At 39.7% G+C, this 24,716-nt stretch overlaps 2 protein-coding genes across 2 annotated transcripts in view; both read left to right on the forward strand.

The window, feature by feature from the left end:
- The window catches only part of LOC137992698 (conserved oligomeric Golgi complex subunit 1-like), a 47,931-nt gene extending 33,168 nt beyond the window's left edge, over nt 1–14,763 (forward strand). Inside the window, exons 19-28 of the mRNA XM_068838181.1 lie at nt 952–1,065; nt 2,974–3,084; nt 5,617–5,656; nt 5,985–6,058; nt 6,521–6,614; nt 7,453–7,530; nt 9,804–9,880; nt 10,761–11,055; nt 11,634–11,834; nt 14,447–14,763. Of these exons, the coding sequence (XP_068694282.1) occupies nt 952–1,065; nt 2,974–3,084; nt 5,617–5,656; nt 5,985–6,058; nt 6,521–6,614; nt 7,453–7,530; nt 9,804–9,880; nt 10,761–11,055; nt 11,634–11,834; nt 14,447–14,566 (1,204 nt within the window). The 3' untranslated portion in view covers nt 14,567–14,763. The remainder of the gene's footprint in view (nt 1–951; nt 1,066–2,973; nt 3,085–5,616; nt 5,657–5,984; nt 6,059–6,520; nt 6,615–7,452; nt 7,531–9,803; nt 9,881–10,760; nt 11,056–11,633; nt 11,835–14,446) is intronic.
- A 6,751-nt stretch (nt 14,764–21,514) lies between these two features.
- On the forward strand, nt 21,515–24,338 carry LOC137992699 (RNA-binding protein MEX3B-like). Its single transcript, XM_068838182.1, has 2 exons — nt 21,515–21,932; nt 22,034–24,338. The coding sequence occupies exons 1-2, from the start codon at nt 21,521–21,523 to the stop codon at nt 23,344–23,346; spliced, it is 1,725 nt and encodes a 574-aa protein (XP_068694283.1). The 5' UTR covers nt 21,515–21,520; the 3' UTR covers nt 23,347–24,338.
- Nucleotides 24,339–24,716: the final 378 nt, after the last annotated feature.

Here is a 24,716-nt window from a genome sequence, read left to right on the forward strand (position 1 = left end):
GACTCTCAGTTTTCAGTTGCCAAGCAACTTGTATTGTATCCTTCTCATGGGTGCATTGTACCTTTCCATCATATCATGTAAACCTCTACTTGTTTACCATAAAAAAGTCATTCATTCATAATATTGAAGACTCAAAGCAGATGAAGTTAATGCCTTGAGAACATAAGAAACGTACTCCGTCGATTCCCAGCGGTAAGCAGTCATTTCTGCTTTTCAAGTTTCCCCGTTTCGCTATCAGTTCACAAAATAAAAAGTATCTTTAAAATTTTTTTATTTTTATTTTACTGTCATGACAAGAAAGGCAGGGTTAAATTATAACTATGAAATGGTTTTTCATGCTACGCCTTGAATATTCTGCTTTTACTATGAGGCAAGCAATTCTCACGCTAATTGGCTGGTTTTCGGTCGGGATTTTACAGTACGGACCATTACCATGAAAATGGTCCGTTTCCGTATTTTTTCTCTCTCCCGGGAAATTCAAGTTGAGCAAAACACAAAAGTTTTTAAAAAGATAAATTATTTTTTTAATCACAACAGTACAATTACGGCAAGCGACATTTAGTTTTTCATGGAAAAGGTTACCTTTCAAAGTTCGCTGATGGAAGACGAAGGTTACGAACATTCACCAATCTGAGAAGTATCCGATCGCTCAAAGAAACTATGCGTATAATAAACAACTTGCTAACCTCACTTTCTCGGGACCGTGGTGGGGAATATTGCCCTCGGTCGTACTCCCACGACGTAGCGCCATTTTCCCGAGTACGGCCCTCCCGCTCGCTTATTAATCGGTTAGTATTTGCCGAAAGCGTTGCAAACTAATTGAAAGTAGTGTGTATTCTGTTATGATTTTTGCAAAATACGGGTACTGTCATCCCAGGTTATGAGCAGGTAAGTAATAACGAGTTGTGAGCTTACTTGTGAACACTCATTCGATTTGCGTTTTGTTTACAGGCTGTTGGAGTATATTGATGACATAATTTGCACCCAGAGGGACAAATTATCGCTTAATTCAGAGTGCACAATTTCTGGCAAGTCGCAGCCATTCGACACTGTTTGCATTGACCGGTAATTGAACTTGGTGACAGTTTACTTTTGCCGTAACTTGTGGGTTTTGACCAGTGAAATTTTATATTTTCCTCTCTGGCTCATTAAAGAGACCCAGTGGTACTACTAAGTCCCTGTTCCCTGAAAAACTCTTGATTTGGCAAAGAGAGATCATATAGGTATCGTAAAAGTGTAAGTGTTTTCCAGGGTTTAAGGGACTCACGTTCGTCGATTAGAGTTTTATTTGACGACGTGAAGGTAAAGTACTGATTCTTGATGATGTTGGATTACTGAACAATTATTCGAAAAATAATTGAAAAATATGCATTTTCTTAAAAACAATTAATTTCTTCTTCACCTCGACAAAACGGCTTGCGGCCATTATGAGAAAACCTCTTAGGTGATTATCTCATAATCATTAATCACCTCAAGGGCAACCACTCAGCACAGAAAATTTTCAATAATCCTGCTGCACCTATGTAATTTACTTAAATCTCTCAGATAGTACGCGCGCTGTAATTGGCTAAATTATTGGGCAGTATTCTATAGACATTGCGGCCCGCTAAATTTGAAATTTCAATAAAACACTCTCTAGCAAGTTTTTCATGTCTTTTCTGTTGCATAAACATGTAGAACGGTTTGAATCTTGCGAGCAACTATTTTGAAAAGCCAAGGAGTTTTATCGTTTTTCAAATCTTTATGGCGGTTGAACCTTCGCTTGCCTTCAACAAGTTTTCTTTCCCGCGTGGCTGATTCGCGCAGAGATTTTGCCGTTACGTACCCTTGTTTTTCCGCTTAGATTTATGGCCCGCGTGCTTCGCGGTTGGGCCGAAAATCTAAGGGGAAAAACGCGGGCCTTAATTTACAGTACGACACTTGAACTCGGCTAGTACGAGGTATTTAGCGAACATGTAGGTGTGCGCATTCGGTCTACTCTTTCGATTTCGTCCAGACTCTACTGATGTCAAGTTAGAAGTCCGCATGAATGTTCATATCCTACTGAATGTTTTAATTGCTATATCAGTGTTGCTATTTGGCTTCTTCCCATATCACCTTCGTTACATGTAGCGGGAAGGTGCAGGATTTTGACCGCGTGGCAATATCAGTCCCAGTAGTGTAGCGAGACAATTGTTTAATGTCTTAGATTCCACGAATCTTCTGTCGTGGTCGATTATCCGAACTAGCAATCGCCGGAAAGGTCGTTGGTCCGACTCCTGCAAGGGAGCATTCGGTTTTTTTTCCGAGCATCCCCGAGTCACCATCGAAAAAATACATCTCTTCGTTGTCCAATGACTTTCAAAGAGTATTTTAGAAGAACCTTTCTCGCACATGCGACATGCAAGAGGCTGAAGGAATGATGGGAATTTAAGAATGGGCTTAAATGGAACTCATAATAATTATCATGCCGGAGATAACAGTCAGTCAGTCACTCTCAGACTGTTTGTATAAGGTTCTTTTCCCGGATGAGATGGCAAACACGCATTCAAGCGCTGCAAAGATTCTCTATCCCACGTCTTGTCACCTAGTGATGAGTTGTTTTTAATTTAGCTCTATTGCAACTGGCTGACTGTTTCACGTTTATTTGAATGATGGCTTTATTCCTTTTAGTTTATACGTGCAACTAAAGCCTCTCTTCTGAAGTTGCTTCCGAATTAACTACGGCGTTTGCTGATAAGTATTCCTAGTCACTGTGATCGAGCCAGTGCTGTTACATTCATTGTAAATCTGGCCTAAGTACCAGGGCTACGTTTAACCTCTTTGTATGTGCAAGACTTTCCTTTCCTGCTTTTAAAGGTGCTTTTTCACCGTTGGAGAAAGAGGAATTTTCATTTCGTTTGCACGATTCCCCAATAAAGCCTTTCAACTTACTTCAAATATTGCATCACGAAACTAATTAGTTAAATGTGAGTTTTATCGTGTTGCTTACAGGGTTCTTTTTGTTGGTCGCCTGTGTCATTCATTGATTGCACAGTGTCGTCACATTACGCTTGTCGTGGATGGAGGCAACGCAGCAGATTACAAATCTAGAGCAACAACAAGGTTAGATTTTTGTTCATGTCGTTTACAAGAATCTATAAAAGAGAGAGCTTAAAGGAGCTTGGTTACCAGGTGGGCATGCGCAGTTTGAATACGCAAGTTACCTTTTGCATGGGCCACGGAAAAGTCTGTTTTCCGCCATCCATTAATTTTTTTTTAGACGGGGAGACAACGACATCCAAGCGGATCCGGTCGCTTTCCTTGCCATCAGCACTTTAACGAGAGTCAATTTGGAAAAGAACCAAGCACATAGTAGGGGGCTAGGGTTAGAACATCCCATAATGTCTTTCGAAACAAAAGAAATCAAAATGGCAGCCGCTGCTTTTGCTTTATAAAATGAATGGAGTTGGACATCGATCCAACCTACGACAACGCCGTCAAATGCGCACAATTCATTTCTGCCATTTGCGACAGCATAAAGTCTGCATGATCTTGTTGACCTGATGGAATCATTGAAGTTCGCGTCTATTATCAATTATGAAGTTGTTTTTTTTCTTTTAACTCCAACACGGAAATGTTAAAAAATAATAAAATAAAATAAAATTATGAAGTTGTGTATCTATTCCGGTTTTTAAGTATTTAAGTTCTGCTTCAATTTCTTTCGATATTCAAACTTGCCAACTACAGAACAAAAGAACCCTTTGTTTTGCCATCCAGTAAGGCTCTGGTTGGCACATTGATATCAATAGGTGACGTCATCGATATCTACGCTATAGGTGCTTCCAATATTTTAAGCTGTGCTCCTAACATTTTCAGCTTTGCGCCTAGAAATATACACCTGGTAGCACAAGTGCTCCCAAAGCCAAAAATAAAGTTTGAGCCCTGACCAGGCATTTTTTCTGGGTTTACTGTGTAAGGCGCTAAATTATATAGCTACAACTATTTCCTAACGATTTACGTACCGCTGCCACCATGTATCAAGCGCGGTTCACTAACAGGGAACACAGATATTTAGACAGAATCAAGTCAATGCGAGAGATAAAGACACGTGAGAACATTAAAAGTGATTGCGTAACACTGATGACAGATGAACCATACCTACTGTAACAACGATTTTTACTTTGACGAGGAAGAGAACACCACAAGGCAATTGGTTTAATGGGTAAAATTAATGGCCCTTAGCGCCCCGCGTATGAATTTTGGTACACTTCTTTGCCGTTCTCGTCCTGCAGCTGCCGGAAAATAGTGACCTTAAGATCTAAGACGGCGACGGCGACGGCGACAGCGACGAAAATGCCATAAAATAGTGGAAAATAATCGTGCTGCACGTGCGGCACGCATTTTAGCTCATATTTTTTTTCTGCACAACAACGACGTGAAGTCACCAAATTTGAGGTTTTAGGACAACGTGAGCATACACATGCAGGGGACAGCTATTCTTAGAGTTATTTTCATAGAGTTATGTCGTAGAGTTAGAGTTAACGACTGCCAAAATCCCGAATTCAGGAATTTGACAGTCCAAAATCTTGGTCATAACTCTACTGAAATAACTCTATTGATAGTTAACCTCACAAATGCGAAACTTTTCTCATCTATTTTTACTCTGAAACCGCTGGTACCAATTTATTTTGAGGATGCTTCGTCCACACTGTACGACGTGAACGGAATAGTCGCGAAAGGCTTGCGATAGTGCAAAAGTTATATTTTGAGGTGATGTTTTCATCCACGTCGCCGTAGTAGATCTTAAGTTCCCAATCGAGCGGAGGACGTGTGAATTTTGACTTCTACTGCATTCATCGCAGTTTTATTCCAAGAAAGTTTTTATACGCTTTCCGTGACGATCGACTTCGAATAATCGCGAAGTGGTGTTTTTTTTTTTTTTTTTTTTTTTTATAACGTTCCCGAAGCCATCCTCGTCGTCCTTGCTTAAGGTAATTCCCTTGAAATTGTTCTACTATCAAACGTTTTTGGAAACTTGGCATAATTAACATTCAAGATATGAACATTAAAAAAATGCAATTAAAAAATGGGGTCACCGTGCTTTTTTACGCGTCAGCAGGCTCATAAAATGGGTTATTTTTACTGATTGCGCGTTAAAAATTCGAATCACCTTCATACAGAATTAAGTCTTGGTTACTTAAAATTTTATTTTGAAAATAAACCTTATTTTATTCACATAAGCAGTATTGCTTCATTTACGCCGTTTTTGATTGCCTGGTTTTAGGAATAGTGCACTTTTTGGGACAGTTCCGTGGTTACCTTTAAGTCCTCGCCTTGGCCGAAATACACCAAGTACGGAACTGTTTTCCAAAAAAATTCATGTTCTACTATCAAACTTTTTTTCTTCTTCAAATATGTTCTTTATTAGATTGTTCTTAGCAAATACCTGAAAAAAAATCGGGGGTCACCGTGCTCGTTTGAGAGAAAAGGAGAATTTTTCGCTATCGGGCTAAGTTTGAGGGAAATCTCTTGCGTTTTGTACGCGCACGTGCTAATGTACGCGCGCTAATGACACGAAAATCGTGCGTAGTAAGCTTTCTAATGTTGCGTATAAACAACAACGTATCTTAAGAAGTTCATGTTTCTTGAATTTAGCAACAGAACTCCAAAGACCTCAAGCTCTCTGAGAAAGAAGGTTTGTGAATTTGTGAGAACGGAAACTTGAGTTTATATTGTTGCAACTTAGCAGGCTAGAAATCTATTACATTCTTACAGGGCAGTGCATGAAATGATTTTATATAATGTGGGATCGTGGGAGGGGGGGGGGGGGGAGGGGGGGTAGTGGAAGGTTGAGTGGCTGCTTCAGTCTTTTTCCCGGGTGAACACAACGTCCTAACCCTAATACAACCCTAATCCTATAAATCTTCTCTAATAACTACTTTTCTGGTCTAGTTTAGTCTTCAATTTGTGCCAAATTGACTTACAGCAACACTCCAGACGCAAACGATTCATTTGTTTTGTAGGAGGAACAAGACAACTTCAATAACATGGCAGAGCTGACAAAGTCTCTGAGAGAGCGATACTTTTCTGCATACAGGTAATACGCAGTTATCTTTGCGAAAACGTTTGAGATTTAAAAGTGTCGTGTTGGAATCTTTTGGAATGTTATATTTTGATTTTCTAGACTGCCATTAATCCACTGTTCTATTTTCATTGAAACGCCATCCCTTCGTTAAAGAAAAAAAAACTTTGCTGCCTTACACCCAAACTCCAGAGTTACTTGAGTAAACGATATAAAATAGAGGCTAAGCAGTTTATTAATACAATCACGCAACTGAGGTTCTCAATTTGGAATTAGAAATAAATGCTTGTTCACTAATAGGTATTTGGTAGCTCACTGCCCAGTGTTTCAGTGCTGGCTTTCGAGATCATAATCGTCTGATTTACTTGCTTATTACCAGAGTTAGAACCTTCGTGTCATCTCGTAACTGATGCTGGTGATGCCATGACATTTTTTCCGTGACCGAATCACTTGTTCCTTTTCTCTCTCTGTTGGCAGGTTATGGAGAGATTGGATCTCCGTTCAATTCTTATCTTCACTGGAAGCGTGGTTGCTTCTTGGTGGCCACTCTATGCCTTTGTTATCAATGACTGTGAGTCTTATTTATCATAATTCTGTGCATATATCATTGCGCTGATCTCATTTTGCAAATCAGAATTTTTTCCGCATGCATCACCAGCACAACACAGAATTAACCCCATCTTAAAACTGTTTCAACACTTCCATAAAACTGTACTGTATCATCATATAGCTAGGACGTTATGATACGATTTGAAAGCGGAGTAATTGTTTAACAAGATGCGCTCAATATCGTGGCGTTGTAAGCTACCATGGAAACGGGAGAGCCACCTCAAAACATCCAGTATTTTGCCTTTAAATGCGCATATTTCCTAAATGAACCCGTTTAACCGCCAATTTTAGTTTCTGGGGAGGTATAAGCCAGTGAAGCTGAAACTCTTTGCAAACGTCAACGAAGCTCTCTGGAGCGAATTCAGAGCCACCTTCACTTTAGGAAAATTTAAGGTGGCCTTGAATCCGCTTCAGAGACTTTTTACTTTGCAGAGAGTCATATCGTCTGCTAATCTCACGCGTCAGAACGTACAGTTCGGTTCTCTAAACAGGTTAGTAAGAACTAGGTATTTGCCTGTTCCTTCACAAAGTCGAAACGAGGTTCTACCTTCGGTTTCGAAGTTTGACTTTTTTCCTAGCGTTGGGCTCATTTCCTGTGGCAAAAGCTTTTAAAAATTAATATGAAACTGATCTAAGTATTTGCGTCGTCTCATAATATTGATACTTCTGGCAAAATTATGTTGGTCGTGGATGACAAGTTTGTATTTGAATTTCAAGCTACTGCCTTCGTCATCATCAATATTGACTTTCCATCGAAGTTATACAAGGTAAGGTCATTTCTTTATAAACCTTTTTCTCAGAACTGGGAAGAAATTAAGATTGAAGAGGAGTCTGAGGAAGGAAAGAAAGTGGAATCAGTTATACGAGTACCTGCTCAGGTAATTTGAATTTTGCTTGATGTTGCCATTCCATTATCACGAGCGACTTTAAACAAAGAAGATTGTTACAGCAATGACAGCGCCACATAGTAATGGCTTTAATGTGGAAAAAACAATCGTGTTGCACCTGCGACATGTATTTTACTATATTGATTTAATTTCCATACTCAGCAAAATTTATGACAACGTGAAATGACCAACCAAGGTCAGGGTTAAGCTTTTTGAAAATAACGTGAGCACGCGAAAATGAGTATTTTTTAGTTTATTGTATAGATACTGATTAAATACTAAGATTTCCTTTTTCTAAAAAAATCATATCTTCACCTCGCGTTGTGAAGATATTTTTTTTATCTTTCACATGTTTGAATATAGGTGTCGCCGTGGTAACTAACACGATTATCCCATGAAAAGCGAGCTTCCCCTCTCTCGAAAGATACTTTTTTGCTGTGATATACTTTTTCTTTACTACATTATCATTTTCATGGCTCAATTTGACATTATCATAATTTGTTTTTCATAACTTTCTCATTTAGTATCTCGCTCACTCTTGAGAGATACTGTCAGCACTCCAAGCCATAAAATTTGTTTCCCCGAGCGGCCATGTTTATTTTGCAAACATTCATTTCAAATCAGTAACAGCATAGTGTATCCAATATGCGAGTTTTTGAAATTTTAATGAAATGGAATTTTTTAGGGAAATATTTTAAAATAGCTCCATTTGTTAAAAAAGTGACGTTGAGCAATTCTTCTTAAAGAACTTTCAAATTGATTATTCTTCAAAAGTTAAATTCCAGTGTTTTACCCAGTTTGTTTCGCCGTGATCCTTTTTTAATCTTTTCTTTAGTATCCATGTTTTTATTGCATATTGATCTAACGGCAACTGCGGCCCTTAGAACCAAGGAAGTGCTGACTTTATCAATAAGAAAGAAACCTAAATTCGAGACCATACCAAGTAAAATAAAGAGCGGTAACCTTTCGATATGCCTCTATCTGCCTTTCATAGTCACCCATTCCCAGGTGCAATCCGTGCACTTGAGGGCATTGGCGATGTCTAATTTATGGACAGTTCTTTGGCGAAGAATGTGCGCCGTCTGAAGTAAGGGTATTTTCTGAAGTTGTTCCGCAATGTTTAACATTCCTAGTTATTCTTCGGACATGAGCATCCATCCTTTGTTATCCCCTTTTGATGAGACCAACGGCAAGGGCCCCGATTGCCACTGGAATATTAGTGGTTTCATGTTCAACAACCTCCCGACGTCTGTCTTCATCTCCTTGAATTCCGATAGTTTTTTTTTGCTATTTTGTCCAGCCTCACTTTCCTTTTTTCAAGGTATGCTCGCGTCAAATCATGATACGTTCATTGTTTCTATGTTGATTAACAAAGATGTCTGGTCTGTTGTGCGGTATGCTTCTGTCTGTGTTGATTGGCTTATCCCAAAAGGACCATAATGGTTTTTGCTTGATGTTCATTCCAGTAATCTTTAGGACCTGTTCACATGGAGGTGGGGGACCCCGAGTAGGTGAGGTACCCCGCCTAGGTGGGGTGACCAATCTCTCCATACAATCTCTCCTTTTTGTATGATTGTGTTCACATGAGAGGTGGGGTACCTCACCGAGGCGGGCTACCCGGTCACTCAGCCGGGCTGGGTAACCCGCTCAGGTGGGGCGAGTTTTCTCCATGTGAATGCTAAGGTGCAAATGTACCTCGCTTGACTGGGGTGATGTTCATTCGGGCATTTATCTTTAGTTTGAACGTTTGGAAACCTCAACCCAGCGACCCGGGCCTTTTCATATTGCATGTGAAGGCTCGCTTTTCTTCACTACGGGAAGGCGGGATACCTCACCTAGTCGATATGTTATAGTTCTTTCAAATGTTCCGGGGCCGGTTCCTGAAAGGTGTAATAACTCTATTCCAGGGATAAATGTGCTGGAATAAGGCACATTTATCCTTGGAATAGGGTTATTACACCTTTCAGGAACGACCCCTGGTGTACAATGGCTCCAACTCTGTTAAGTCTCACAGTGTATTCATTCTTGGCAAGAGTGGGACATGTGGCGGTGGGGTCAGTGTTTTCTTCTTTAATGGATTGTCTATGATCCCTGCCTGCAGGAAGACTGTGATCTTGAGCAGCGATTATCAATTATCATTATCCTTGTCATTATTATCGTCACCATTATTATGCTAACTCGATTGTCATCTTTTGCTTCTTTAGCAAATTGAAGTAAATAGTTGTGATGACAGTTCCCATGCACTAATCATATTTTACCGGCAGGTTTCATCACATGTGACATCTTTGCTGTTCAGTCTTTGCCAGGAACTCAACAGAATCGGGGCGCATGCCCTAGACAGGTACCGGTGGCTCAGTTGGTTGAGTTGGTTGGTTGACAGGTACCGGTGGCTCAGTTGGTTGAGCACCGGGCTGTCATGCGGGAGGTCGTGAGTTCGACTCCGGCCGGACCAACACTCAGGGTCTTAAAATAACTGAGGAGAATGTGTTGCCTTTTTAATTACATCTGCAAATGGTTAGACTTTCGAGTCTTCTCGGATAAGGACTGTAATTTCCCGTCTCATACAACATGGCAAACCATACGACATATATTCAATGTCTAATTAATGTAGAGCTTTATTCTTCGGTCTTTTATTTGGCCTGCAAGGACGAGGTGCTGTCGCATTTACTTACTGTGGCGACCTACCGTTTTGTTCCTCAAGTTAGAACGGGGTTAAGATCCATTCTTGCTTTGTAAAGGGCCGAATCTGTTGTAATGCACTCGGATTAAGGGTGATCTTTTTATTAAAGCTGTTATGCTGCCATGCGGAAAGTTGTAACCCTGAAAAAAATGAGTGAAAAGTTAGTAAGGAGTCGATAACTTTCTAACTTATGCGCCAGTTCTCTAAGTTCCATGGCTTAGAGGCCACTCTTTATAGCAAGGTTTACTCCGGGGAAAGAGGAGGGGGGGGGGGAGTACTTTGCATATGAAAGGGGCGGGGATCCTCGTGGGAAATTATGAATTAAACCTCTAAAGGAAACCAATCTGGGCGTGGCCCAGGCTGTTTTTGTCCCCTAAAAGAAACTATATTTGCGACTTATTTTCTTCGCGTGCAACCCTAAACTCTCAGGGCTACATATGATGGCGTTTTGCCCAGGATACCCGAAGTGAGACCAAAATCCGAAATTTCCACCCCTAAGCAAGACAACGAGCATCCCCGCCGGGGGTTTACTTTTTTCCAGGAAATTATTACATGAGCTTGTCACGAATTTATCACGTGGAGTCTTATCAAGTCATGAGAAACTCATTCAGGAAAGGAAGTCAAGTCTTACTCAAAACCAAGCCCTACAGGTCACATTTGATCTAAAGTTCTTGACGGCAATCTTGGCGGGCCGAGGCGAAGATGACACTTCCGACTTCACCACTCGTCGTGAACAAGTTCTTGATTCTCTGGAAAGCTGTGTTGACCCGTTTGACTTGGATGTATTTACCCCTTATATTGCTGCAAACCTTAACCGGCAACTTCAGAGATGTGGGGTATGACTTAAACTTCAGTTCTTTTTCCATATTCGTTGTAAACTTACAACACCACAACAAAACGTTGAAGTTGATAGGTCATTTTGATTTGATTTCATTTTTGTAAATTTATTGTACCACATATGTTTCGTTAATTTATACAATAAACGTAATTTCATGCGGTACCATTTCAGGGCCTGTACAGAGATCTGAAGAGCTAATTCTGCGTATACCTTTGTTGTAATGACACAAGAATTCCGTCAACAATTCAGTACTGCAAGTGCGGCCGTTGTGAAGTCCATGTATTACTAGAGAATTGACCGAATGCAAAAAGGCCGCCAACAAATTATTCTTTTGTCTTTGTGTTAATTGGCCTAATTAGCCTCGTTCACACGCGTAAAATTGAAAGAATTTAGGCTGTAAAACGAGGCTAGTTAGGCTAATTAACACAAAGATAAAATTATAATTTGTTGGCGGCCATTTTTGCATTCGGTCAATAATGCGTTAACATTTTGGGTTCAGGTCAATATTTAAAACAGTCGTGACAAATGTTAGCTATATACAAATACATATATATGCATTCTTGTATTTGTTTGTAGGTTTTATTTGGCGTCTTGGCAAGCCTGGACAAACATTCCACTCATTCCTTTGGAGTGACCCAGCGCCCCTCCTCAGGATCTCCAGACCAACACAACATTATGCCATTAGCTCCAAATCCTCCGCGATTCACTCTTTTGCCTCTCAGCTCTCATTCAACTTCGGGGATTGGATCTCAAACCGCAGATCACGTTCAGAAAATGGTTAGCAATCGAATAGTTAATCCGCATTCAGTTTGTTTGACTTGGATTCTAAGATATTTTACCTTGCGTTCAATTCTGCACGTAAGTGTGCAGAATGCGTGCATAGCTTTAAAGTACCTGGCATCTCTTTCTTGGGCCAACCAGGGAATAGCGCAGCTGTTACAGAGAATTGACCGCAACAGAGGAAGAGCTTAAACCTGACATCACTGGAATGTAAAATTTTGTTCACACAACCAATAACCGGCAAACAATAACCGGCTTACGATTATAGCAGTAAGAAAACAATCGAGTTCATGCGGACCGAGCTTCGAAATTCCAAAGGTGACGGGGATAATTTTCCTTGCAAAATGCCGGAAAAGCAGTTTTCACTTCCTGTCGTTTACGAGAAAAATGGTTTTTTTTTTTCAGTCGGGTTTTGAATTTTTGTAAATTCGGTTAGTGAGAAAAAAGTTCTCTTACGAGTTCAAGCATGCAACTTTTGAGTTAACGAAAGTGCAAGCAAGCCGGTTTCCGCACAGTGGTCACGTGCTGTTGTACCCCGCCCATGCGGGATACGAGTCGATTCAGGGCACGTGGCCTCCAGCAATCAAATCTTGCGTAATATCCACGAAAAGTGGCCCTGCTTGTAACACTAGAATAGGTTGATACAACGGAAATAGTTTATTTGTACTAGACGTGAATTTGGAATTGCTAAGAAACCGCTTACGTAATTAAGGAACAATTTCCTCTAGAAAATAACAGAAAACTGAAGCTCCTCTGCGTATAAGTAGAAAATAAGATCGCTATAGGTTGGCCCAAATAGCAAGCAGACACAACGAGAGATATCCGAGACAGGCAATATCCGATGGAAAATTGAATATAAGTTAATGATAAAGTATTTTTGGGAACCCTTAAAGTTGTGAAGACTGTTTTTTAGACTCATTGTTGTTCTCAAGAACATCAACCCCAATTCGAAGACCGAATCTTAAAGCCAATTGCTATTTATTGTATTTTTCCTATATGATGCATCAAAGAATTTCACATTTCCAAAATCATTAAAAGTAGCAGGAGTACATGATAATCGTAACAAGAAAAAGAGAGTCCCACAACCTTCCTCCGCTAAACGATAACTGGAGTGTAGAGTAGCCCCACGTTACAACAACATTTATTACAAAGGATCAATAAAACTGAAGTGAAATATTCTGGAAGACGAAATGGCGATTTTTGGCTATGATCTCATTGCCTTGAGCAAATCTCTTATTCAACAGTCAACTGGTGAAAGTGTTCTTAAATATTAAGGTTGGAGCTAGTCAGTAAATTAACTCTAAGGTATTTACGTAATCATCCAGTTTTGATCGTTTTTAGGAGTGTGCAAAGTAATAAATTTTGCGTTGTCAATATTTAACGATAATTTAGTGCAACAAAGCCAATTATGATTTTTCTACTGCAGACCAATATTAGTTTCCACATCATCGAAAGAGGAGTGTGAAAATTTTAACTTGCAGATAACTTGAGGCACAGATGACATTCGACAGTACGTCAATTCTTACTGACACGCGGTTTAAAACAAATAGTGCAATGAGACATTATTATATGACTACAATATGAATCAGCTCTATCTGTTTTTGAACGTCTTGCTGTTTATGTCCTGCTACCTTTATGCTGATTCGTACTTCATCCGAATGTAATGAAAACATGAACTGTTTAGCGTAATTAAGAAGAACCCTCTTTCCATGCAAATTCCATATCTACTGATAGTTATTCAAGAAACTCAAGTTAGGTTACTCTTGAAACGTTTCTTGTTCAAATCTATTAACGACTCATTAAAAAATATCGGTTTCTCCGCCAAGCGGCCAATGTTATTGAGGTCCTTTGTCGACTAGTCACGTAACTTTTACGCACGGGCATTGTGCAGTTCATTCTTATTGTCACGGCCAGCAAATTTCACAATAATGAGCGTTGGAAAATCCGAAGCATCCGTTTTGAAGTGAATTCGATGGTGATGGGTCCTAAGAGTGATAACCTTGTTGCGTGATCTACTTGTTGGTGTTGCGTAGATATGCTCATTTCAGATAGAAAACCCTCGTAACAATTGTACTGGGCACATTGCACGGCAGACGAAAGAAGACATGGAAGCCCTGTGTTGTCTTCGCTGTTTTATTGGAAGCTCTTGTCCTGTCAAATTTGATTTTTACGACCGTTTCTTTGTGTCTATTTACTCTCGCTTCTGAACGTTTATTTATATCGTCTTCCGTAATGTACATGTTATATTTATGCTTGGTAGAGGTCTTGACAATTATTCATGTGGTATTCAGAAAATGAAGTGGCCAAAACCTTCATAAATAAAAGATAATTTGCCTTAACTGAAGTTTGCCAATTGAATACACACATCACAGTGGATGGTTTCTTCAAAAAGTAAGAAAAAATACTTTTTCTACTCTATACATGCAGTGGACTTTTATGAGAGTACAGAACGATTCATATTGTAACTGCAAAGTAAAAAGTAACTTTTGTCGCAACGAAACTGTTATCGAAAACACGGCAATTCCGTTTCTCTGTGTAAAGAAATCCATGTAAAGAATGATAAAAATGCTGTTTTGTTACCTTGGCTTGAATCATTTTCTTGATTTCAGGGACCTTCAAGGTCACAGGAAGAAGAAGCGAAGGGATTTTTTACTCGAACAGCATTCTTCAACCATCAGCAGTTTTTTAACAGGGATTTAAGTAAGCGTCAGGGACTAGTAGCAAGTTAGCTGATAACTTTCTTAATTGTAAATAGCAAGTTATTTAACAATGGAGAAGAAAGTCATTGCCCATTTCAGTGTGCGGGTAAATATGAGTTGGACAGTGTTTCGCGATATTTATTACCATGGGAAGTGAGCTTTTTAAGCGCTTAGACGACAATATTACTTGTAGAATTGGATAAAAATAAATTTCCGATGTAAAGGAAAAGCAATCCGCCTGATTTATCTTCACAGTGGCATTTGTTGTCCTTGAAAGTGAATATATTTCGTCAGTTGACTGGAAGGCAAAGTTATTCCTTCCTGAGTGTATGTTTATGCCCGATTTATAAAGCGGGAATCTTCCTTGAAGGCTTTTGTCCTAATCCTTTTCGCCAGCATTTTGAGTCGGTATGGATTTTCAAAATACTCTTTTCTCAAACATCAAATGTCTGTTTTTGGGTCTGATGAAACTTAGCACCTGCTGTTTGAGTAAGAAGAACAATTTTTCGAACAGGAAGACTTTATTGTCGGCATAATTTCTAGTCACTTAACTTACGATTGTCAATCGATTTGTTAACTAAAATCTCGTCTTCTTTTTGTTAAAGTATGCAGGCAGTAAATTTCTTGTATCCCGCGCTCCGTCGTTCTAGTACCCTCCCCATCTCCTCTTTTCTCGTAACAAGGCACGAATAGGCTATTTCCGAGTTCATGTCTGCCTCCTCTTCAAAGCGAGTCTAAGTGCGAAGCTTTTCGTATGAAAACTAATTACGATCACAAAAACTCGCTTTGAAGAGGAGGCAGACATGAACTCTTAAATGGTCTATTAACAAGTTAATGCTTCTGCGAGTATTGCTTGTGTTTATGTTTCGTCACTAGTTTAAACTAACCCTACTTGTGCATATGAAGACATAAGGAACCAAGTCGGCTTTATGACACCTCTTTTACCATAACTCAACGAAAAACGAGATCTTGAGCAAAGGCTTAGGGCGCCTTCACGCGAGGTTGCGCGCTCTAAGGGTAGTTGTGAAACTAGATCGGTTCAACTTGAATAAAACCCGAAAAAGACAAATACACCAGTCAGTTTAGAAAAGATTAATTACTCAGCCTGCAATGAGTTAAATTTGATCGAAGAGTAGCTGAGCATGGGTTGGGGAGGGGGGATTGCAATCTCGACCCCAGAGCTCTTCTCTTGACTGAGGGAGAGAAGAGCTCCGAGGAACCCTGAAACAAAGTGTCTCCTCGTTGGTTATCGTGAAGAACAATCAAAAACGTCTCTAATTGGTGCATTCATGTTAGCACGAGGAGTGAGCAGGCGCCGTAGGGTTCAAATAGCCTTACGGCCAAGTTTCCCATAGCCATGGGTCGATCCGAGGCTCTGGTGATGAGAATGGGGGAATAGGTGCTATTTGTGAAAACGCCACTGAGTTTGCGTATGTCTCTTGTGCTAATAGAAAGATTTAGCATCGCATGAAAGTTCTGTTATTCTAACCGTGTCTTCTTAGCTTTAAGGCAAGAAATGAGCTTTATACCGTATTTACTGGAATAAGCGCCGCCTTCGAATAACCACCGCATTTGGGACAAAAAAGAAAATAAGCGCCACGGTCCCAATGCGGCGCTTATTCGAGGAATTTCTTGAAATTAACAAAACACTGAAAAGTAACTCTAACGCAGCATGGGGAATTTCTTTGCATCAAAACCGATGTTCTTCAGTTCAAGGTGATTGTATTTCACTGCTCGTCCATTAATTAAAATGCCTCAAGAGTCAAATGGCGACTTCTATTAATTAATCTCCGTACAGAAATATTTCTTTGTGGCGTCCAACCCTCGAATAAGCGCCGCACTTGAGGCGCGAAAAATTAAATAAGCGCCTCGGCGTTTATTCGAGTAAATTAAAAGTTAAAGGAAGTTTTTCCTTGGTTTTGCCTGCCTGTTTGTGAATCATTTCTTATTTCCCGTTACAGCATACATCAAAGTCATGAACTGGTCAGCTCTTCTTGCTTGCTCGGTTGCAAGAAATACCCGGATTTATTTTACGAAGAATCGTTCATCTGACCTAATCTCTTGTTCCCTGATGCGACAGTTGCGAAGTTTCCTCGCATGCCCTCACTTTAACATTTAGTTCAAACGTTATTCTGATCATATTGAGTTGGGGAGAGCAAAAATCGTACTCTGGGAATCGTCAACATGGGTCGAGTTTCACCGAAGCCCAAAACAAAAGTTTCAGAAGATCAAGATGGACATTTGATAGTTTCGTTTGGGGTACATTGGTGTTGGTCCATTTAGGACCTTAAGCCTGGATTCAGAATAGAACTATTTGGCGTCCCATTTTCGTTAAACCGCAAACTTGAGCGGCGGAGACGTTACTGAATGATATAGGAATGAAACTGATTAAAATTAAAGTCTTCGCGAAAAAGTAGTGAATTAGCCGAGATGTTCTCTCCCAAAACAAGAGCTTGGAAAAATACTAGAGTCAAAGCAGACTGTTACACGGTCATAGAGAGACAAACTGTTAAGCACTGTTACTATGTGTTCAACAATTTCTTATTTTTGTAAAACAATTGAAAATGGTACTCTTGTTTCAAGCAAATGTTATTTGATGCAACCAAAGGCCATGATAACTTTTTTAATGCAAGTGCTTGAGAATATTACTTATTATTATCCCTTTTTAATGAAAAAAGATAAAGCTTGGAGGTAAAGCACTTAGCAAAGTCCTTTCAACTTCCTCCCATGTTCATTTTGAAATCTCTCGATCATTGTAGTGAATCCTGAAAGTGTTCATTGTAACCTTTCTAAACTGTGTACAGGTAGTTTATATATGATTACACTTATTCGAATTTTTAATTATGACATAAACTGACATCAATAGTTAATAGGAAAAATGCAATGACCCAGTTATGATCATAAGGGACACGACTAATCAACAACTGAAACCTTCGCTGCTCGATTCACGTCATCTCCCCCTTACAGACTGTGATTTGCATGGTCTATAATATATAAGTAGACCGTGGCAGAATTTTACGCCAAAAGAGTATCTGGCTTGTAAGACTAAAGAACGTAAGAGCTGGAATCTTTCTCTCAGTAAGTTATCTATTGGACTTTCTCACGATAAAAATGCCTACAAAGAATGGACAACATTGCCGATATCTACTGTTGAAAAGTCTTTTGTAGTTCAGTCCCATAGGCGTCAATGCCAGTGTATAGCTATTAAAGAAGGTAGTGTCATGTTCATATGGTATCTTAATCTGCCCCTGCTGCTGAAAAGTGAGAGAAAACCTATCTACATGATAGTAGTCGCTATCGTGCGCAGTCTTAATATCTCTTCGTATGGCTGGGAAAATGATTGGAAATTTTTTTGGAGATGTAGTCCAATTTTCATTTGTTTGTTCTTTCACTCGTGCTCCACAAAATGGTCGTGTTTCCTTGTTATGAAAAATCAAATTGTCATGATAGTGATCGACCACTCGCATTATTTTAGACTTATCTCAGTGTTCCGTGCAGTTGTCTTGTTGCTCTGAATACGCGAACGATCTTCAAGGTAGCTTCAGTTACAATTTACTCTAATTTAATCACACGAGCTTAAAATTGCGGGAGGGTAATTTTCAGCATTTCTCTTGGTTTATTTCGTTGAGGTACTTAAAAAAATCCGCGTGTTTCTGTTCGTGCTTACAAAAGTGGTTGATGCAATGTACAATTGCTGGAGGTAGTGAGAGATCTTTTGTTTTCGTCCAGCAACGTGGCGGCGATGACGTAACGTGAAAACCACCTATATTTCCTGCCTGAGTTACTTCTTTGTCCGGATAGAGGAGGTATTCGTGCGGATCGTTTCAAATGGCGTCACTTCAATGGAATAAGGAACCAATATTGCACTAAATTTCAAGGTCATAAAACACAGTACAGGGCTAGATCATGTTTGGAACAGACGATTTGACGGGTGCAATTCACACTACGACTTTCCTCCCTTAAAGTACTATAATATTAAATCAAACTTCATAAACAATTATTGGCATATTGATGCTTGGTAAAGTACGAAAAGTTATGTGAAGTGTTGCTGTCGTGTTCGATTCTTTTGTGATCTTGTCTTTTTGCGACTACAAATGAAGAGTCTGGATTAATTCCACCATTAGGCTTATTTTAATCTCTGTAACAACTGACAAAATATTTAACCGTCATCAGTGCGGTTCTGGGGATTTAGAAAGAAAACGACTTATGTGCATGCACTCACAAAGTGGTCTCCACGGACCATTACTATTTTCCATTGAGTCACAATTTCAAGCTGAAAAAGTTTGAGAGAACCGGCCTGAAATTGTATAGGCCTATTAATCGAGGCTAAAGCTTTTTCTTTTCCTGTTTTCTCTGTCCTAGGGCTTGGATTTTGTTTTTCTTTTTTTTTTTGGCTAGAAATCTCAGTATCTAACTTCATGAATCGCTTTTTGTTTGTCATGCATCATTGTTTGCAAAACGCAAAGGGAAACACGGCTCACAGACGATTCGACAATACTACGCGATCTCATCGACGTCAATGGATTAAATCCGTGAATGCAAAGTCCAATATTGCAGCAATTGTAAGGCTTTGAGATAACATCAATGTTAATGACCTTGACTGCGAAGACCACTTGGGACTAAAAAAATCGAAAAGGAAGTACAGTCCAAAGGACGCTGATGTCACGAATTTCCCTTGCGTGGGTTATTGTTAGAAATTCCAACACAACCTCAAACCGCAGTTATCTAACTCGGTATTCGATGTTTTGTTCTTTTGACAATTTTGTGGGCCAGCAAGATTATTAATTGTCTATTAACAGTAACAAAGCCGTGATCTCGTTGTCTTATTTGTAGTCAATAACAAAGAAAATGCATTGAAGTAAAGAACATTATCCGCGTTTGTGTTGATAGACCAACGCCGGTTGCTATTTTTTATTTTGACCAGTGATTGCAACATGTCTATAAACCTCTTCCATGGAATGTGACCAGTTTGCTTTTAGTGGATTTTTAAGGTCAGACGCTGAAACAACTATACATAACCGGTCCACAATTTTTTTGGAATCAAACTAAAACCAGTATGTAATTTCATCAATCATTAACAATTTAAAAAAAATAGTTAGTCATCAAGGAAGCTCTGGAGTGGATTGTGAGACCATTACAATAGCTCTTAGCTTTTGACTAGCATAATTACCCTTGTTATTTAAATGTTGGCCGGTCTTCTTGCCTCTTGGTCTATCCAAGGTTCTTTGGGCAGTTACCTCTTTCAAGACCCTTGTTTTCTGAAAAGGATTTTTGACAAACGAAAGCTACTGCCTGATGCAGTTCTCTCTGTGTGATGTTGTTGATGGTTCCACTAAGGCGTTATCCTTGAACAATGTCTTGTAAACAGAGTTCTTTATCACGCCTCCTAAGCTCAAGTGTCTTACGCAGCGCATACAATTAACAAGTTCTCAACAACTGACAGCAATTATTATCCGCGAATATGTAAAATGGCACATCAAAGCGAACCGAGTCTAATACCACCCAAAAGACTGCGCCACACTTTTACAGAGTCTGAGACATGGCTCGCTAGCATTCCTTGTAATCATTCGCCGAACACAAACCACCACTGGACACCAACTGTGCTATTTGAACTTCGAAGAACTTTCTGATTAAGCAATTGTATTTTAACCGGGTTGAATTTTGTAGAAGAATGGATCTTTGAGTGTGGCTAGCGTAAAAACTGACTATTCAAGATATATCGTCTTATTTTCTGCACAATGATCGGTGGTGATTCTCTCCAACCTCCAAATGAGAGATTTTGTTGTCCTTTCTTCTGAATTGTAACTTTCAAGTTTAGTAATCGATAGTTATTTCTTTATATGTTCTCTATACTGTTAAGAAACTACAATAAGAAAGTGAAAGCAGCCAAGAGAATCACAATTATATTTCTCAATCTCATCCTCGCACAATCTTACTTTCTTGATAGTATATTCCTTATGTATGAGATGCTTCAATATTCTCTGCTGTTGCCGCCAAATGATAGACTCATGAATAAGACATGATTGCGTGTTCTATTTTTGTGCAATGACTGAAGTTTTCTATTTTGCTTCAAGCCCGGGCTTGCTTTAGCTTTAATTTGCCTTATTTTCTTTGTTCATTGTCAAATTTATGTTACATGTCAGCTGAAGTCTCGGAGTCATCAATTTCACTCAAGAGTTTACAAATATTGCAAAACGCACATGTCACACTCTGCTGCCGTTGTCGAGGCGATCTAAGAAAGATTCTCTGCTACCTTGGATCCCAAAAAATGCCAGCTAATCATTAAAAGAGATCAGTCTTTATATGATAAACAGCCTTCACGTGGATAAAAACAAGCATTTTTTTCTTGTGGAGTTTTTCTTACGTTTTTGCCGCTAAATTTATATGCTAAATTCAACGAATTATTGATTGCACTTGACAGATCCTATTCACCTGCAGAATCGTATGGATTATTTGTTATTGCTGTATCTCGCAATACGTTTCCTTTGGCTTTATTTGCTTTAATTAAAGCTACATTTTGCAAATCGCATTATTTCTGCACCGCTTTTACTTTTCTTTCAAGTTCTATATTCTTGCATCGTCAACGTAGATGCAAAAACGCGAGATTATAAACAAAACGTTCTATTTTGCATATTGGGTGTGCTTCAGACAATGTGACAACACTGTGATAGAAGATTTTGCATAATGTGATTTGAAGAAAATAGAGGCTGATGTGTGTGTTTGGCGAAAACAGAAACGATTCTACCCAATAAGTCGGGTTTGAGAAGAAGAAAAAAGACCAGGGACCCGTTTCAAGAGTTTAGACTGTGCTATGATTCAAACATCATCTTTCAAAGTAGAGTTTAGGGGCGTGATTGTGTTAAAAACTCTCCCAATCATCACGGTGACAATTTTTTTGACAAGCAGCAGTCGAAATTGACAAGACTCTACACCTCCCGAGAAATTGAACCAATCAGAACAGACCAACGGTCCCACGTGTAGCAGATGTTGCTAATGAGTGGTGCATTATGGCCTGACTTGAGGTCAAAACCAAATGACGTCTATTCCGGTTTTCACTTGAAGCAAGCCCAGAACACTCTAGAGGAGGTTCGAACCTCGAACGAGCTCCGAACACGGCACAGTTACGAAGTGGTCGCTAACAGCTCTCGGAGCAAGACGTTCCCGGCTATGCCTAGCTCACTTCTCGTCGAAATGGACCGCTCCACACATGGGCAACTAGACGCAGATCAAAGAGCTCTGCAAATCGAACTCGAGCTCTCCATGCTCGGCCTGACAAATGACGACGATCAAACCTCGAATGCGTTTGACGAAATTCGTAATAAGAGAAGTATGAATATGACCGAGTGTGTTCCAGTTCCGAGTTCTGAGCACGTAGCGGAGATAGTTGGAAGACAAGGTAAGTTTTGAAGTTCTCGGCAAGCCCAAAATCAAATTAGCTTGCTGACTTGTGGAGACCGCGTGTATTTGACGTGTTTTTGTTCCTCGCTTCATTTGAAGGTTGTAAAATCAAGGCTTTGCGAGCGAAGACGAACACTTACATCAAAACACCTGTGCGAGGAGAGGATCCAGTTTTTGTTGTAACGGGAAGAAAAGAGGATGTTGCTCTGGCCAAACGCGAAATACTTTCAGCTGCAGAACATTTTTCGCAAATCCGAGCTCAACGCAAAAACAACAGCCTGAATTCGCTGGCGCCGGGACCACCAAGCCCTACAACACCGGGTCAGACAACTATCCATGTACGAGTGCCTTATAGAGTTGTTGGTCTTGTTGTAGGCCCTAAAGGAGCTACGATTAAACGGATCCAACAGCAAACCAACACCTACATTGTAACTCCGTCCAGAGACAAGGAGCCGGTGTTTGAAGTTACAGGCATGCCTGACAACGTTGAAAGTGCACGCAAAGAAATCAACAACCACATTACTACACGCACTGGAGGAAGGATGGATACGGCAGATGACGTTTTCATCAGCGATGCCTTGCAGAATTCATTCAATGATTTCGCTCCCGGTTCTATTTACTCCAACGTGTCTTCCAGCTTCTCTGCGTTTCGAGATAGCAACAACTCTCTGGGACTGACTCACCGCACCAGCTCGGATTCTTTCTATGGCTATCCCAGTAGCAAAGGTTCCAGCATAAATGATGGCGGCTTTAATCCCATCAACAGTCCATTTTCCGTAAATGGGTTCTTCTTCAACGACCTCCCCTCGCCGACTGATCGCGATGTTGGATCCGAAGGGAGCTCAACTGGGTCTGGTTTTGATCCAGCGCCCGCACCACCATCACCGTCGATCTGGGGAAACGTTTCGTCAAATCGAACCATGAACGAGCAAGCGCCCTTCACTCGCAGTTCCAGCTTGAACAACCAAGCTCTAAGCTCGGCGATCGGTCGACCAGCGAGTCCACATTCTGCTGCGAGAAGGATGAAAAGTGATCCTTTGACTGGTAACTTTTCTCCGCTTTCCGCATTCACTCCTTTCACGTCACAAGTTACAGCAAGTGTATCGTCTATTCCTGCAACAAGTTCCAATAGCACGGCACACGTTAGTTCAACCGAGTCGAATGGGTTGGTGAGTACCATTAGGTTTAACACGGAGGAAGCGAATAATAACAACACTGCGTTAAGTCCGCTCGGAAAAGATATGAAAAAGAAAGATTGCGTCATTTGTTGTGAGAGCGAAGTTGTGGCTGCACTTGTTCCTTGTGGTCATAACTTATTTTGCATGGAATGCGCAAACCGCATCAAAGAGGAAAGTAATTCCTGTCCCGTTTGCCAGAAGAATATCGACCAAGTGTTGCGTATATTTTCTTAGGAACTGAACTTTGAGCGAAGGTGATTACAATATTATTATTCATGAAGACGAAGAAGTTCAGTGAATTTAAATAAGCCAAATTGAATGATATGAAATGCTATAAACCTTTTGAAGTGAATCGATGGAGTGCATTTGAATTAATTTGGAAAGAATGTCTCTGTGCATATTTAGTTGAAAATTTTGGAGAATCCTTTTATTCTATACTTTTGTTAAGTGATAACGTTATGCAAAGCTAGATTTTTTGCTAATTTAAGATTAGACATGGAAAGACTTAAGTTATGTAAAGATACCACATTGCTGGGGTAAATTTATCGAAAAATAAAACATGCTAGCTCGTGTTTGAGCCAACGTACTTAGATCTTATATTCAGAAATTAGTCTCTAAGTTTATAATCCGTCAGAAAGAAATTATCTGAAATCAGTAAATGAAATTACATGCTATATATGAAACACGAACGGGTTAGATTCCTTAACCCAGCACGAACCAATAGGTATATTTATGTGAACTATTTTATGTCATATCAATAACTTTTTTGATACAGTCTTCTAAGGAATTCTATGCCCTAAAATTATATAATATTTGTATAAATAGTCATAATTTCTATATAATATTGTGTTGCACCATAGTTCTATTTACTATTTTAATATTGCTGAAAGAACCAAGATTATAGTTCTGTATATTTGGCTGTAAATGCTGACAGAAAATCTTGGTCGAGAATTGAGAGTTTAAAGTATTTTTATTTTATGGCACTCTACGTAATACTATAAGGAATTATACAGAGATAGTGTAAATTTTATTTTTTGCTATTAAAATTGAGTCTATAATCCGTTTTCTTGGATCAAATGAGTTTAGAAGTCCATATGCTTGAAATGTGGCAACAAGTGTGATTAGGAACCTATATTCAGTCACGAACTGATAGCCAAATTCAGGAAATTTTTGCATCTTGTCTAGCTGTATTAGAATTATTTGTTTTAATAAAAATGGTATGGCGAGTTTTAGTAGAGCAAATGTGTCACTTATTGCATTGTCATGCTTCGTGGTTCCGGGAAAAAAAAAGTACGTAAAAGCAAACGCTGTCTGAGAGTTTCATAAAGGGACGAATCAAATGTGCGACATATCCATTCCTTGGCTACGCAGATTTGAAAATTTGTTTACCATATCTGGCCTTCCACCCTTTTAGTATTTAAATTTTAATGACCTAGGTAAACACACGGAACGTGCCTTGAAGCAAAGCTGCCAGCTTGTTCGCGCATGACTGAGCAACATATATTACAACTCCTTTTCCTTTTGCATAAAAGAGGCTGGGATATAAATAGTCGCTTCACCGGTTTGGACCCACAAATTCCTGGCTGCAGCACCTGATTGTATCG

Source organism: Montipora foliosa, chromosome 2 (genome assembly GCF_036669935.1).
Source record: "Montipora foliosa isolate CH-2021 chromosome 2, ASM3666993v2, whole genome shotgun sequence".
In the NCBI taxonomy this organism is placed as follows: Eukaryota; Metazoa; Cnidaria; class Anthozoa; order Scleractinia; family Acroporidae; genus Montipora; species Montipora foliosa.

Coding starts and splice junctions, on each gene's coding strand:
- LOC137992699 (XM_068838182.1), top strand. CDS start 21,521: ATGTTGCTAATGAGTGGTGCATTATGGCCTGACTTGAGGTCAAAACCA. Junction 21,933..22,033: donor GGAGATAGTTGGAAGACAAG/GTAAGTTTTGAA, acceptor CTTCATTTGAAG/GTTGTAAAATCAAGGCTTTG.